The 15222-nt window shown below is 34.4% G+C and overlaps 3 protein-coding genes and 1 pseudogene across 5 annotated transcripts; 3 read left to right on the top strand and 1 right to left on the bottom strand.

Annotated features, from left to right (window-relative positions):
• The first annotated feature begins 288 nt into the window (after window positions 1-288).
• On the top strand, window positions 289-3782 carry LOC104717060 (glycosyltransferase BC10). 2 transcript variants are annotated; one of them, XM_010434571.3, is made up of 11 exons: window positions 289-637; window positions 1030-1443; window positions 1546-1644; window positions 1718-1818; window positions 1908-1979; window positions 2091-2181; window positions 2452-2532; window positions 2914-2973; window positions 3068-3190; window positions 3278-3316; window positions 3388-3782. In XM_010434571.3, exons 2-11 carry the CDS (start codon window positions 1111-1113, stop codon window positions 3517-3519), a joined length of 1131 nt encoding a protein of 376 aa, XP_010432873.1. In that variant the 5' UTR covers window positions 289-637; window positions 1030-1110; the 3' UTR covers window positions 3520-3782. The 2 variants fall into 2 exon arrangements, with proteins under 2 accessions (XP_010432873.1, XP_087325489.1); XM_087469363.1 differs by having other exon boundaries at window positions 326-637; window positions 1733-1818.
• A 505-nt stretch (window positions 3783-4287) lies between these two features.
• Window positions 4288-6383, top strand: LOC104717058 (uncharacterized). Its single transcript, XM_010434570.3, has 4 exons — window positions 4288-4799; window positions 5299-5395; window positions 5536-5595; window positions 6040-6383. The coding sequence occupies exons 1-4, from the start codon at window positions 4468-4470 to the stop codon at window positions 6118-6120; spliced, it is 570 nt and encodes a 189-aa protein (XP_010432872.1). The 5' UTR covers window positions 4288-4467; the 3' UTR covers window positions 6121-6383.
• An 80-nt stretch (window positions 6384-6463) lies between these two features.
• Window positions 6464-7512, bottom strand: LOC104717057 (fasciclin-like arabinogalactan protein 5 pseudogene; annotated as a pseudogene). The gene has a single exon (XR_015568422.1). The product of XR_015568422.1 is annotated as a fasciclin-like arabinogalactan protein 5 pseudogene (transcript).
• Window positions 7513-13855: 6343 nt separating this feature from the next.
• LOC104717056 (flowering-promoting factor 1-like protein 1) lies at window positions 13856-14598 on the top strand. Its single transcript, XM_010434568.3, has one exon. It carries the CDS (start codon window positions 13967-13969, stop codon window positions 14339-14341), a length of 375 nt encoding a protein of 124 aa, XP_010432870.1. The 5' UTR covers window positions 13856-13966; the 3' UTR covers window positions 14342-14598.
• The last annotated feature ends 624 nt before the right edge of the window (window positions 14599-15222 follow it).

Raw genomic sequence — 15222 nt, 5'->3', positions numbered from 1 at the left:
TTTTTTGTTTTGAGTAACTGAAGAGTTCTCCCGTTGTAAGACCATTTTTACTGGAGAAATGGGTGAAGATTTCTCAGAAGATTAAAAAAAAATATTTTTATTATATTTATTCATTTTTTATTTATTTTTTAAAAGATGAACCAACGAGCAAGTGACACATTTCTATTTCAGCCAAAGCAACGATTCTTCCAGTCCTCCCCCAAGCATCGATTCTTTCTGATTTCTCTTCTCTCTCTTCTTTTTATTATTTTTTTACTTAAAGCAATTACAAGAGTAACCACCAGTAATGATGCCCTAAATGCCCTAAAGGATTATGGAGTTCCCTAAAAAGAAAAAACAATTAGTTAATTGAAAAAAAGAGAAGTCCGTTCGTTCCTCATTTGGAGCTACAGTGACCGTTTCTAGTGCTTAGAGAGAGAGAGAGAGAGAGAGAGAGAGAGATAGAGAAAGAGACAGAGACAGAGAGAGAGGCGCTTTGGATTTGTGTGGGGGAGATTAGGGACTGAGAAGATTCTTCGATCTTCAGATTCTCTTCGAGGGAATCCTAATCGCTTCTCTGCAGTTGTTTCTTTCGTATCTCCGCCTATTCCGCCAAGTGCCGTGGCGGCGGATTTGCGCTACCGGTGGTTTTTTTATGGTTCGATCTTTTGCTTTTTCGTCTTCTCCTTACGCTCCTTTTTGTTTGTGTTGTTGTTTCAGAGAGCTGCAAATATGATTTATATTACGCTTTGGCCAGTTTCTGTGTCTACCTTAAATTTGACGACGAATAGTGATATGATCTTCTTAGCCACCACGCGCATCAGAATTTTGAATTTCAAATTCCGGTTTCACCTTTTCCGATTAAAGGAACTGACTCTTATATTTAGTGGTTTTGTATCATTGCTTAGAGATGTTCTGTTTTGACAAATTTGAATCTGGATTAAGCTGTGTATTTCTACATTGTTCACAATATCTCTTGTCTCTTGCTCACTCCCTATATAATTAGAGATACCTTATGAGCTCTCCCTCCATGATTAATGTGTTTTTCAGGGATTCTGAAGAGTGAGATAGTTTAAGAAGATGATTTTGATACTTCAAACGGTGGTAGCTTAAGAGATAAAAGCGGTGGTCATGTCAGAGTCTCGTCAAAGGCCTCCTTTTAAAGGCCCGAGATGGATTATCACTTTAGTTGTTCTGGTTGCGGTTGTTGTCATCACCGCATTCGTTTATCCTCCCCGGAATTCTGTGGCGTGCTACATGTTTTCTGGTCCTGGATGTCCCTTATACCAACAGTTTTTGTTTGTGCCTTCGAGGGAATTGACTGACAGTGAAGCTGCTGCTCAAGTTGTGATGAATGAAATTCTGAACCTACCTCAATCTAAGATAAAGAATCCTAAGATAGCCTTCATGTTCTTAACACCTGGACCGCTGCCTTTTGAGCCTCTTTGGGAGATGTTCCTCCGTGTAAGATTTTCTCGTTAAAATTTCCCTTTTAATCAGGTTGAGTTTCTTTAGAGATGTAACTTTGTCAAACGTATGACGGAATGAGGGGTTTTGTTGACTCAGGGTCATGAGGACAAATATACAATCTATGTGCACGCGTCAAAGAAAAGTCCTGTACATGCAAGCAGCTATTTTGTTGGTCGAGATATTCACAGTCATAAGGTAAATGAGACTGACTACACCAATATCGTCGGTTTTGTGATTTTTGTTATTAGTTGTGAATAATCTTGTGCAGGTTTCTTGGGGTCAGATATCCATGGTTGATGCAGAAAGAAGGCTATTAGCTCATGCTCTCGTTGATCCTGATAATCAACACTTTGTGTTGCTTTCAGATAGGTGATTGAATCATCGTCTCTTTGATATTAAATATCCTAAGGTCTTTATGAATGCTTAAATAATCCTACCCTTACCATCTTCTTTGGCAGTTGTGTACCGCTATTCGACTTTAACTATATCTATAATCACTTGATGTTCGCTAATCTCAGCTTCATTGATTGGTAAGTTGTTTTATTATGCTTACAGTTTACTCATGCTGTTGAATCTGTTTGATGTCTTGCTGTCATCCCGTCTTCTCTGGTGTTAAGTATCTTCATCTTGCATATTCTCAGTTTTGAGGATCCTGGACCACATGGATCTGGTCGGTATTCACAACGTATGCTGCCGGAGGTTGAAAAGAAGGATTTTCGGAAAGGCTCACAGGTATGCGTTTGTGTTATGTGTGAAGATATCATATTTTCCCCTTTCTTCTTCCTGCAAAGTGTTTATATAAGAAGTTTGTAGAAGGGATTTTACAGTTCAGACAAAAATAATGGTCATGTTTTATTGTAGTCATGGATGTGACATTTTTTTTTCTTTATGCTATCTTTATCATCCCTCCCTTTACTTCTTATTCCTGATTAATTCTTTTCCAGTTGATTTTTATTTGAAGCTTGATATCTTCTTGTGCGTCTTGATAATCATCTTTTTCAGTGGTTTTCAATGAAGAGGAGACATGCTATAGTCGTCATGGCGGACAGTCTTTACTACACAAAATTCAAGCTTTATTGTAGGGTAAGCAAGCCTTCTATTTCATGCGTTCTCATGTTCACATGCTAGTTGATATTAAGAAGCCAGGCCGTATCTTGTAGTATGTCCGAATATTCTCTATCTGGTGACACTTTATTCTGCAATTCTCCCATTATATTTATTTGTGTTCTGCATATTTGGTGATCAAACTAAGTCATCTAGTCAAGTTAGACAGTGATCTAGCCATTGAGATTGTAGCTTATTGACATGGTGGTCATGCTGTGTGATGTTCAAACAACACCCATGTGTTTTCCTTTCTTTATAGCATAGAGACGATATGGTAGGATATTGAGACATGTTAGAATGTGGTGAGCATTTTTATAATCAAGCGGCATTTTCCTGAACTACTGATATTTTCTTTCGCAGCCGAATATGGAAGGACGCAACTGCTATGCGGACGAACATTATTTCCCAACTCTTTTCAATGTCAGTGTACTGCTTGCTTGCGTCTTCCTCTTATTACCATTAAGCCTTAAACTACTCACTTGACTCCAACTTTATCATGGTCTCTTTCTTTCAGATGATTGATCCAGAGGGAATAGCAAACTGGTCGGTCACACATGTCGATTGGTCTGAGGGAAAATGGCATCCGAAACTGTACAATGCAAGAGACATCACTCCTTACCTCATCAGGAAAATCAAGGTTCCTCTTGTTCTTCACTTTCTCAATCAGCTCAGTTAGATTTTTCTTATCTGCGATCTTAATTTGCGGTTTTGATCTGATATGCAGTCCATCCAACTTGCTTACCATGTCACAAGCGATTTAAAGGTAAAACACATGAGCCTTCTTCTTATTACCATGATTCTTCTGTTACTGATCCATAAACATCCTCTATGCAGAAAGTGACGACAGTAAAGCCGTGTCTATGGAAAGGAGAGCAACGTCCGTGTTATCTATTTGCTCGGAAGTTTAATCCTGAAACTCTGAACCGGCTGATGTACCTCTTCCCTAACTACACCTCGCTGGTTTGAAAGGCTTATCGGATCCTCTCTAATCTCCTGTTTTGGTCTTTGTTAAGGCTCTTAACCAAAGCATCCGCCTTGTGCCTTGTGATAAATACTCGGACCGTTCATATTGCTGTGATTTAAAGTTGGTTTTGAGCCTGGCACAGACAAGAACAAGAACTGCTTTGGTGTTTTTGATTTTGTTTATGGTTAACAAGCATTAGCGTGCTAGCATCTTACTTGCAACTTTGTATTGCGATTAAATTAGTAATGTCTCTTTAGATGCTAAATTCATATACTTTCAACAATCGCCATATATTAAATTTATATTCTTTGTTTTGGTAGGGTAAACTTTTAGATTGGGGGATATTTTTAATTTCAGTATATATTTTAATCATCATTAAAGATAAGTAAAATCTCTGTTAAAGTTTTTAGTGACCAAAAAGCATTAAAAGCGAAAAGTTTACAAAGACTAAAGTTACTTTTAGATTTTATCTTAGTTTGTGAATCAGAAAAAAATCAATATTTCTTAACAAAACTTATTAAATAAAAAGTTTCAATTTATAATAACTGATTAACTGGAATCAAAAAAAAAATCATTCTATCACCACATCAAAACGGCAAGTAGTTGTGGCCTTTAGAAGCAAAACACTAGCCACCTTGAGATGATCATACTTGTCGCTCGTGCAACCGAACAGTCAAAGTCAAACATTATAACCCTCGTAAATTAAATCGCTACCGTTCATTCAGATTACTTTCCGAAGGTTAAAAAAGCAAACACAAGAGGATTAATCTAAACCGTTCATCCAAATCAATCAGCGAAAAAGTAAGAAAGAGCGGTAAGAGAGAGCGAGAGAGAGAGAGAGAGAGACCAACATCAGAACTCAGAAGTTCTTAAAAGTTGCGAACGGAGAAGAAGATTGTTTTCGACCAAACCCTGTTTGCTTGCTGTTGTTGTTGTCACTTGTCCGTACGATGCCGCCGAAAAAGAGTAAGACCGATGGAGAAGAAAAGGCGAAACCTTTAACGACGGCGTCGTCTAGAGTGACTCGGAGCATGGGTCGTCGAACTCGAAGTGAGACTCAACAAAACGGTGCTAAAGCGGCTGGATCCGCTCCTAATCCGGTGAAGGTTGCCTCGCCGAAGAAGGCGAAGAGGAAGAAGCCAACGATTGAGACTGGAAAAGCGAAGAAGGGAAAGAAGGAAGACGAAGCAGTTGAGGAAGTTGAGAAGGAAGAAGAGGAAGAGGCAGAGCCAGAGCCAGAGGTTGAGGACCCAACGAAAACGAAGATTGTCATAGAGCACTGGTAAACACTTTGTATAAAGTTTCGATTTTTGTGTTGTCTTTAGGTTTCATGAGAATTTGGAGGGACTCGTAAGAGTGGAAATTTAGGTATACTCCTTGAAATTGAAGCTAAAAGGTTGTAACTTTTGATGTTATTGAACAGTCTGGTGAGACTTTTGTGTCCCTGTAGAAGCTAGGGTTTTCTATTTCTCCATTATTAGGGTTTCTTCTCGATTCTGCATAAGTTTTCGTATCAGTGATTACTGATTAGTGGTTTCGTATAGTATAAGCTGGGGCAAATGAAGATGAAACGCTTTTTGTTTTGCTCGCATTGTGTTTTCCACCTTTTATGAAGAGGGGAGCTTACTATATGATTTATGTTCTCTTCTTGTCTAGCTTAACCTTAATTGAAATGTGTTATTAGGACATGTTCCTTCTGAAAATGGAGAAAACTAGGATTTGTTTCTGGTGCTTTTTGTCTTCTTATCTCACAGAGGTTTCTTTTTGTTATGTTGTTGAAGTAAACAATGCAATGCGTTCAAGACAAGGGCTATTCAGGTGAAGGAAGGTCTGGAGGGAGCTGTTACTGGCTGCACGGTGACTCTGAATCCTGAAAAGGTAAATCTTTTACTTCAGAATGTGTTGTCATGACTGGTCGCTATTGACAATTATGTTAGATCATGTTTGTCACATTGTATTATACTCGATAAAACTTTCTTCTCCGTCTGCTAATTATCTCTTTTGATGTGCTCGAATAGCCAAGGCGGGGTTGCTTTGAGATCCGGGAGGAAGGTGGCGAAACATTCATCAGTCTTTTGGTAAAACACTCTGTTCTAATTCTTTGAAAACATATCTCAATTTGTCTCACTTCTGTGTGAAATTTGTTCCGTTTGACTAAGGTTTATTGTTAATACTAACTTCGTAACACCACTTGCTTTAGACGCACATATATAATATGAGAGTGAAAATCAACTCTAGATCCTTATTCATTACGAAATTGATACTTTCTTGTAACAAGTCATCAGGAATGACATTTAGGAACATCGTGAGTTGGTCTTTGTCGTTTACATTTAATAGGGGCATGTTGAATGCTAATCTGAAACAAGAAAAAAATACTGAGGCAGTTTAGTTTGGTAACATATTTTGTTAATAGAATTTCATTGTGTTACTTTGAGTATACATTATGAATATGTTTTTGCCTTTCGATCTAAATTCAGAAAGAAAAGAAAAAAACTGAAGGTTATGTTTATCTCATTATGTAGGAGATGAAACGTCCATTTGCACCAATGAAAGCACTTGATATGGAAGAAGTCATCGAGGACATCATAAAGAAGATCAAATAAGAGACAATTATGCTCTTCTTGTGCTGAATCTGTTCTTTGTTCTGCTTAGCCTCAGTTTAATCAATTAGGACGCCATAGAAGACTTTCTAGAGCAATGTCAGATTTATTAGGTTCAGTTTTATTGTTTTGGTATGAGCACTGTAAGTGCAGTCTCGTTGTTTTGGTTGATAGAAGATGATCCGTGTAGTTTTTGGGATTAACTCGTATTCATCTTGTTTCTTGAGGCAAAACGATGCAGAAGCGTTTCTTTGTTGTTGGGATCATGCATGGTTTTAACGTTCTTTGCATTGGTTAAAAGTATGGTCTAACTTCTAACACACTTAGAAATGCGTTACAAAATCAATAGGGCAAACAAATATCACATTTGCATTCAAAATGGCTGATAGATACAATGCATGAGAAGTAGAAAGTTCATTACACTTAAATTTTTCACTTCCAGTGGTCGTGTCCCTCTTCTTGGTTAAAAAACGCTACGGAAAAATTGTTTTGAATCTCACCTACCATTATTGTCTTCAACCCACATCACTTATCTTAGAACCCAGCAAAGCTAGCGAAAAATGCTAGCAAGAGAATGAGTTCAAATCTCGAACCAGCCTTACAAGCAGAAGAAGATGGTTTAGCTTTATCAGCAGCTTCAATTTTCTCATTATCTGCGGTTGGAGCAGGAGCAGGTGAATCAGCCTCCGGTGTGTCTGTTGTAGGTGTAGTTTTTGGGACAACAGTATCTGAGGCATCAGCAGCTGGTCCTGGTGCTGTTGTAGCATTCACCATGGGAGATGGAGCAGGAACCATTGAAGCATCTATGGGAGATGGAGATGGAGATGGAACTATAGGAACGGGTGGTGGTGGAGGTGGTAATACTGCAAGGCTGAGTCCAGGAGCCACGATTGGCATGCTAATCTCAATTATAGAAAGGTTATATGGATTGTGGTACACAGTTGAGACATACTCAGCGTTTAAAGGTGAATTCTTCACTGCTGATCCAAAGTAAACTCTTCCTTCCAATTTGGTAACGTTCAAGAAACCATTCATCTCTTCTCCCAAACCGGTGGTCTGGTATAAGGTAGTAAGCATTATGCTCTTCTCCCTCATCCCCTGAAGCTTGAGCTCATCGTAGTAGTCAAGAATAACATGAGTCATGAGGATGTTCTTGAGCTCAACGTCGGATCTGTTTGTGATGGAGCTGATAGCATCGTTGCTAACAGCGAGCACGGTTATGGTTTGGTATTTGCTGATGGGTACAGTGAGTTTAGTCTGGGTGAAGAGGTTGCTCATGGTGCTGAAATTGGAGTATTTCTCAAAGGCCAGCGTGATGTTATCCGCTGTAACGACCTTAGAGAAGACAAGTAAGATGGTGAGGGAGAAGAGAGAAAGGGAGGCATTGAGACCCATCTTGTGTGTTCTCTCTGCTAAACCTCAATGGCTTCACTCGTTTGGTATTTATGCAGGGGAAGTGAGGAAGTTGTAGAAGAGTGGGGTTAAAAGGAGAGATTTTCTCTGGTACTAAATCTGAACTAGTCTTTTTGGTGAGCTAAGTCTACTCTTCTATTTTTAGAGTGTAATAAACTAAAGACTTGGCCATTGAGAATTTAATTATCTGACGGCTAATTTGGTATATGGTTTAGCTTTAACAAGTGCTCTATGAAAATGGAAGAATGGTTTTCTTTTGTGTGAAAGAGACTAAATTAAAAATGATGTAACTTGCAATTTTATTAGATGATTTTACCATTGCAATAAAATTTGTCATTTCGTTTACAATCTGATCAGAAGTTTGACAATGATGGTTAAACACAATTTTTACTTTCAGCTAGAAAATTACAACTCATCACTTAATATAAACTTTTTTGGATACTTCAGGCATCGATCAATATTCATGCTCATAATTAAGAATTGCCTTGGAAGCTAAAATAAACTATAAACAAGAAATGGTAGATTGTGAATAGGAAAAAGTCCAAGAACAAAAGATAACTATTTTCTAAAAAAAAAACATAAAATATTTTGGAGAAAAAAAAATATAGAATTTAATAAAACCCCGTGAAAATGACAGTAATAAATAAACGTCAATTTGCTAATATGTTCACAATATGTCAATATATATCGTTTTCAAAACATTTAATAAATGATTTACGTCAAGGAGGTTTTCACAGTTAATGCCGCATGTATATAATCCAAAGAAGTTTTAATCATCCATTTCTAAAATAAATATCAACATGATATGGAAATGATAGCCAAACGACTTTTTCAGTGTGTGTGGTAGGTTGAACATTTGTTTTTGCAACAAGATTACTACTCATCCACTTAATATCATCAATTTATTATGATACTTTGGACATCGAGATTCATGTTAATTTATACTTAGATAATTTGCCTTAAAACTAGAGTAAAGTATTAGTAGTATAAATTGACCGTCGAAATGCCAAGCAGTAGATGACCCTCAAATGATATGACTAGGAAATATTTCATTTGTAAACGATGGATTACGTGAAAAGGTTGTCACAGTTAATACTGTATTTATTATAAGCTGTTTAGGTATCAATTATCATCCAAAGTTGTAGAATCTATTCTATCTAACATTGTACGTAACACGTTTTTTATTTGTCGGTTTTATGTTCTAATTAGATGGGTCTTTTAAATTACGCACAAGCATATAATATAATATATATATATATATATATATATATATATAGTGTAGAAAGAGACGAATATATAAAAGTTTCAGTTTTGTACCAAATACCAATTATTCGATTTGGCAACTTGGGAGTTCATATTCTTTTTGTTAACCTAAGAATACGTGCAGCACCTCGTAATTGAGATGTTTAGTAGTAATATGTTTTTGCACCGTGAACCACAAAATACATTGTATTCATTTCACTAATTAAGAGGTTTGTGCTCATTTTTTACTAATTATAGTCTGAATAAAATGGCGTTGCCACACTTATTTTTTCGTAAGCATTATAAGTATTTAATTTTAGAATTATCATCAATACAACAAAAATGTATCTGCAATAACATTATAAAATTCAATAACGCATTATTTGAACTTGAGATGTTGGATGGACGCCCTTAGTTACCCGTTTTAAACAATTAAGTCGGTCTATTATATAGACTTCTCTTAACGTATACTACTAGTATATATATTTTGAAACAAAGTGATGATGAAAATGATGTCCTCTAACTTTAGGATTTAATACGAGATTGAACAAAAAAAAATGGCTTCATGCTTACACTAATTATGGTTGTTAATTATACAAAACAGTATGAAATACGAAAATATAATTTATAATATTTTTGAATAGAAAGGAAATTAGATCCTGATATAGAGATTCACTAGTTTCGAATCAAATTCGTTGCATAGCCTAATAAAAACAAATAAAAATAAAAAATACCAATACTAGTAATGTTAGGGATCTAAAATTAGAACGGGATGTGTCATCAGTCATCTTCTTGACAGAATTATTCTACGTTGTAGAAGATAAGGGTGACCTGGCACCAATCGATCCCTCATTGGCTACTCGAGCATATCTTTCGTAATTAAGGATACCACTAAACCTTTATATCCTTATATATGTATTATTTAGAAAGAAAACATAAAAGCTTTCTAAAATGAAAGTTGAAGCTTCTTAGCCTCATATGCTGATATGCATTAGATCGCTCAACAGCTGGATCGAAAAAATTCCGAGGGAAAACTAAGATTGGAAAAGTCAAAAGTAAAGGTAGAAAACTATGAAGAATAGATTTAACAATCTATTTTACGAACCTTATATAATTATATTCTTAATATGAAGGTTTCTTGAAAAAGCTTGGGTATATATAAACATGTTTAATTTGATCAAGAACAACTCTAAGATCGATTACTCATAATGTAATCTAACTGATATATATGTTCAGAGTAGAAAAAAAGAAAGAAGAAAGATGTGGTCGTAACTCGTAAACAAAATCAATCAACAAATTTTTCAATAAAAAGTTAAATGTTACCTGTTATATTGTTGTCACAAGCCACTGGCTTGCAAAAAAATAGAATGAGTTAACTCCAAAGATTAAGAGATTCCTGACGTCTAGGGATAGTAAAATTTATCAGCAAATACATATAAAAACAGTTGTGATGAAAACTTTATGGTTGAATCAAGTTGGGTTAGCTAACGTGAACACATGAATGGATCAATGAGAATAATCTATGAAAAGTGTATCTCGGAAGCCTCTAGAAATAATATATAACTACTTCTATGTTGGTTTTGTGGATGTTGACACGAGCAAATGGTGCTGACATAAGATGCATGAGAACAAGAACAATTAATATCAGTATGGTTGTGTGGGTGCCATTTTTTTTAACGACCATGAACGAGTGTTTTTTTGTGGAATGGGGCATGGATATGGGTTTGAGATCTATCCATACCGGCCGAAAAAAACTGGCTCTTTCTGGTTTAGGTTATGATATGATGTGCCCTTCTTTGGAATTGTGACATATAGTACTACAAAAAAAAAAAACAATATGGATTTGAGCTATAACCAATGATTGCTGACAATTTTTTATCACTATTTCTTCTTTATATAGCACAAATACTCTTTATCCAATACAATAAGTTAAAATCGGTCGCAAAGTAATTAATTGTTGGATTAACGAAATATTTTTGCCATAACAACTTTCGAACCCTATATTAATACAATAAGAACTCTTCATATAATTTCTTAAATTCATTTAGCTTCAAGTAATCAAAGTATATATCTATATAATAACTATAAAATGCACGAGCAAAGCATGTAGTATATAAGTTACTGTATATTTATATAGAGATGTCAGCTTAGGATGGACCTAAAACGGTAAGTAAAAAGAGGAACAAAAAGACTAAAAGTCTAATACCTTGGGTTTGTGTGTGTTCAGTGTTACGTTGAAGAGAATGAGGAGCGTGGCTTGGCATCATCTCCCACGAGGGCCTTCGCTCCCACTTCCCTTATTTTCTCATCATGTCTCTCTTTTCACATTCATTTGTGCTTTGTATGCCACTTTTTGTCCATATATATATATATATATCTTTCCACAAATTTATACTATATTTTATTGAATATTGCATTATCACAAAATTATTGATAGAAGCAGAATCTGATGATGTTGAAACTAGTCATTATCACATTGCATATGTAAACGAGAGAATTAAGCAAAGGATCTATAAAGAAAGAGGAAATAATTGAATACGGAAAATGACATGCAATATATAGGAGATAGTAGTAAATTACTTCGAAAACTGTAACCGGGGATTTCCGGCTGAATTTGAAAAAAAAAAAACATCCAGAGCTTACTGGTTTGATACTTTGATTGCACGTCTCCAATGCAATGTACAGGGATATAAACTAACCTACCATTTAAAAACAAAAATCTACCATATTTTAAGTTGAGATATTCATAGGTTTTAATGTTTAATAGTAATTAAAAAATATATTCCGAATTCACATGAAAATAAAGATGGGAAATGTATAAGGTATATATTATAGTATTAATTATTGTTGTTTTATTATATATATATGGTCACAAGACTCACAACAAAACAAAGGTAAAAAAAAAAAAACTAAAAAGGCCCCTATGTGCCTCCGACAAAAGAGAGTAAGGAGGACCAGTATATATTAATAGTCACGTGACGCCACGTGACCATAACGCCTTCGCTCTTCTGCTGGAACATACATATAAAAAGAAGAATAATCAAAACTTATATTTATATCACTAAAAATTTAACAATATTAAAGGCAGCTCAGCTTTTTAAATTTGTCAAAACTTCAAAGTATAACTGAATCAAATTTCAAACAAAAAACTTTTATGCTTTAGAAAAAAAAACATACACTGCTCTGGATCTTGGTGGTATCCAAGGTGAATGGGTGATATACACATATCTCAAATGTAATTTCAGGCCACACAAATATTATTTCATTAAAATGATTCTTTTTTTTTTTACTCTCACATATATATACCAATTATTTTACATATATATATCTATATACAATATTGAAAACATAACTTTTTAAGATTTTTTTTTTCATTTCGCTACTCATAACCGGTCCGGAGCAGAAGCCCAACAACCAACTGCTTTAGGCAGCAGATTATATAAATTTTTTAGAGGACATCAGTTCAAGAAATATTTGGTAGTGTAGTGGTTATGTGTATTGCTTGTTCTTGGAGTTTGAATCCTACTAGATACGAGTTTTAACGATTTTTTTAAATTAAATACTAAAACCTATTTCTTAAAAAAATAAAAGCCACAATCACCTAAAACTTTTACTAAATTTGGCAGTCTCTTCTGAATCTTCTCTACCGTCTCTTTAACAATTTCTCTTTATCTTTGTTCAATATTTGTCAATTTCTCTTCTTATCTCAACTATGTCTTATTTTATCTTAGATTTTAAAAACTAAAGATTATAAATTATATTGAAAGTGATGATAAACTGTTATTTTGTGTTGATGTTTTGATTTGAATTTTTTGTTTATATGTTTGGTTTCTCATTTTAAAATTTAGTTATTCTACGTTTTTTGGATAATATATATTTTTTTTTTCAATTCTTGTTAAAAAAACTCATTTTAAAAAATACTGTATTGTTTTGTTTCACATAAAAAAAAATAGGCATCAATTTTTATTTTGTTTTTGGGCATTAAATTACGTTGGACCCGCTCTGGCTACTAACAAAACAAACAAATCATTTTTGTTATTTTTGTTATCATCAAACTATATACATTAGTCTAATAACTCAGAATAACAACGATTTTCTGGCATATTTACTGATATATAAAACTCTGAAACTAACATAATGTATGATGAAACTTGTAATTATCCGATCATGCATTCCCTACCAAAGACACCGACATTTTCTCAATTAATGCATTTTCCCGATTAATCGTTTGACATATGTTCATATCAAGCCCGACCCACAGGGGAAGCAAGTGAAACCAAAGATTCGGGCCCAAAATTTTAAAAGCCTATTTCATTTAAAAATTTGTTAAACAAAAGGCCTTTTTTTAAGGATATGTATAAAGTTTTTTTTATTTACATGTAAAAAGCCTTTTTCATTTGTAGGATATGTAAAAGGCCTTAAAATATCAAGTGATGGTCTTTTATAAAGCTATAGGTGAAAAAAACACATTTTTTAGATTTTGCGTAGGACCCTCGTTAATGTTGGGCCGGCACTGGTTCATATTACCATCTTTGGTAGGTTATAACAGTATTGTAAGTGTCATGACCATTAAGTGCTTACGTACTAATAAGATGGGTAACTAAAAGAAGCTGGATTTAACTAGCTAAGCGATGCTAGGTTGAGCTCATGCAAACTAGAAGAAGTCTTGCCGTATTTGAATTCCATACACATTGTAGATGCATGTTAATTAATTTTACAATAAGAATCTAATTCTTGTGAAATCTTGCCAAATTTATATTCTGTGACTTAAAGGAAATAAATATAATTAAGAAGAAGGTTTCCACAATGAAAACTAAATCGTCCCTCATCCCTAGCATTCGATATCGAATCAGAATAAAAATTAACTTTGATTTTCTGGAATTGGAGCTATTATTCTCTTGCGTCCAAAAATGATAAATAAATTGTTGATAGATAAGATTCTTCCTTTTCGAGAATTCGGGAAATTTACATTTATTATATATAAATATTACATAATAATATAATTGTCAGTATCTATACACCCCTTTACTGACATATATATATAGCGCCATCTACACAGTTTCCTTCTCCTCACCAAAACTAACAAACTCATTTTTGAAGATAAAAATCACACCCACAAAAAAAAAACCCTAGCAATAGCTCGTAAATCATAAATATATATATATATATATATATATATATATATATAACAACAATGTCCGGTGTGTGGGTGTTCAACAAGAACGGAGTGATGAGGCTGGTGGAGAATCCTTACAACCAATCCACCGGAGATTCGTCGGAATCTTCCTCTTCCGGCGGTAGCCAGCAGCAGAGGATGAGGAGGAAGATTCTTGTCCATCTTCCGACCAGCGAGGTTGTCTCTTCGTACGGATCACTTGAAAAGATCTTGAAGAATCTTGGATGGGAGAGGTACTACGATGGAGACAACACCGATCACCTGCTCCAGTTCCACAAGAGAACGTCGATTGATCTCATATCTCTCCCTCGCGACTTCTCCAAGTTTAACTCTATTCATATGTATGATATCGTCGTTAAGAACCCTAACGTCTTCCATGTCCGAGACATGTAGTTGTCCATCATCAAAGAAGAACTGGTTCAATTTGATTTTCCAATCATCCACGCTGATATATCTACCATGTATATATTATGCAGGTCCTTGCGTAATTTGCTTTTTTTTTTTGTGGTTTATTTTGATTTATATGCATTTGATGTGTTTTGTCCTGTTGGTCGATTTGGTGTGGGTCAAACTAGCTAGAGCCAATTTAATAACTTGTACTATCATTTTGTTATTTGATTAATGAACATGTATCATATTTTCAAGTGTGATTTGAATGAACATGTATCATATTGTCAAGTGCTCATAATTCAGATGGAATGGTAAAGAATATATCAAAGTTTTCTTTGATAAAAATAACAAATCAAAACTGAATGTTAATTTTATGATATGACATGTTTGATTTGGTCCATGATTAGCATTCAGATAATGTAAATAAATACCTGATAAGTTACTAAATTTGGTACTTCAAAAAGAAACTGATATATACATGTACAGTATAGTTTAATTAGCCGTTTTCAATTTTTAAAAAAGTATTTATATATATATATAAGGGATTAGATCATTTTCCATGAATACAGATCATGGTTCTTAAGCCATATATTTTGTTATATTGTTGAAATATTTTTTGTAGTTCCGTAAAAAAAATTCAAAATTGATTACATTTTACAGAAAAAATTACTTACCAATCAAAGTTATAATTCCTGAAATTATTTACAATCCCTAGTTTGACTCTATTCATAATTGTCGTTTAAATATAAGGAAGAATAAGTGAATTATCTTTGTTTAATCACAACCATATATTGTATATAGGCCATAGTTCAACTACAGTCAGCAAAATTTACAATCAATTCGGTAACATATATAGTAGCCCATTCGATTACTCCTTTATCACT

The sequence above is a fragment of the Camelina sativa genome, chromosome 10 (assembly GCF_030686135.1).
Source record: "Camelina sativa cultivar CO46 ecotype springtype chromosome 10, ASM3068613v1".
Taxonomy (NCBI): Eukaryota; Viridiplantae; Streptophyta; class Magnoliopsida; order Brassicales; family Brassicaceae; genus Camelina; species Camelina sativa.
Note: the sequence above shows the minus strand (reverse complement) of the source record. Positions and strands in the feature narration are given on the sequence as shown.

Coding starts and splice junctions, on each gene's coding strand:
- LOC104717058 (XM_010434570.3), top strand. CDS start 4,468: ATGCCGCCGAAAAAGAGTAAGACCGATGGAGAAGAAAAGGCGAAACCT. Junction 4,800..5,298: donor AAGATTGTCATAGAGCACTG/GTAAACACTTTG, acceptor ATGTTGTTGAAG/TAAACAATGCAATGCGTTCA. Junction 5,596..6,039: donor AAACATTCATCAGTCTTTTG/GTAAAACACTCT, acceptor CTCATTATGTAG/GAGATGAAACGTCCATTTGC.
- LOC104717060 (XM_010434571.3), top strand. CDS start 1,111: ATGTCAGAGTCTCGTCAAAGGCCTCCTTTTAAAGGCCCGAGATGGATT. Junction 1,819..1,907: donor TTTGTGTTGCTTTCAGATAG/GTGATTGAATCA, acceptor CTTCTTTGGCAG/TTGTGTACCGCTATTCGACT. Junction 2,182..2,451: donor ATTTTCGGAAAGGCTCACAG/GTATGCGTTTGT, acceptor CATCTTTTTCAG/TGGTTTTCAATGAAGAGGAG.
- LOC104717056 (XM_010434568.3), top strand. CDS start 13,967: ATGTCCGGTGTGTGGGTGTTCAACAAGAACGGAGTGATGAGGCTGGTG.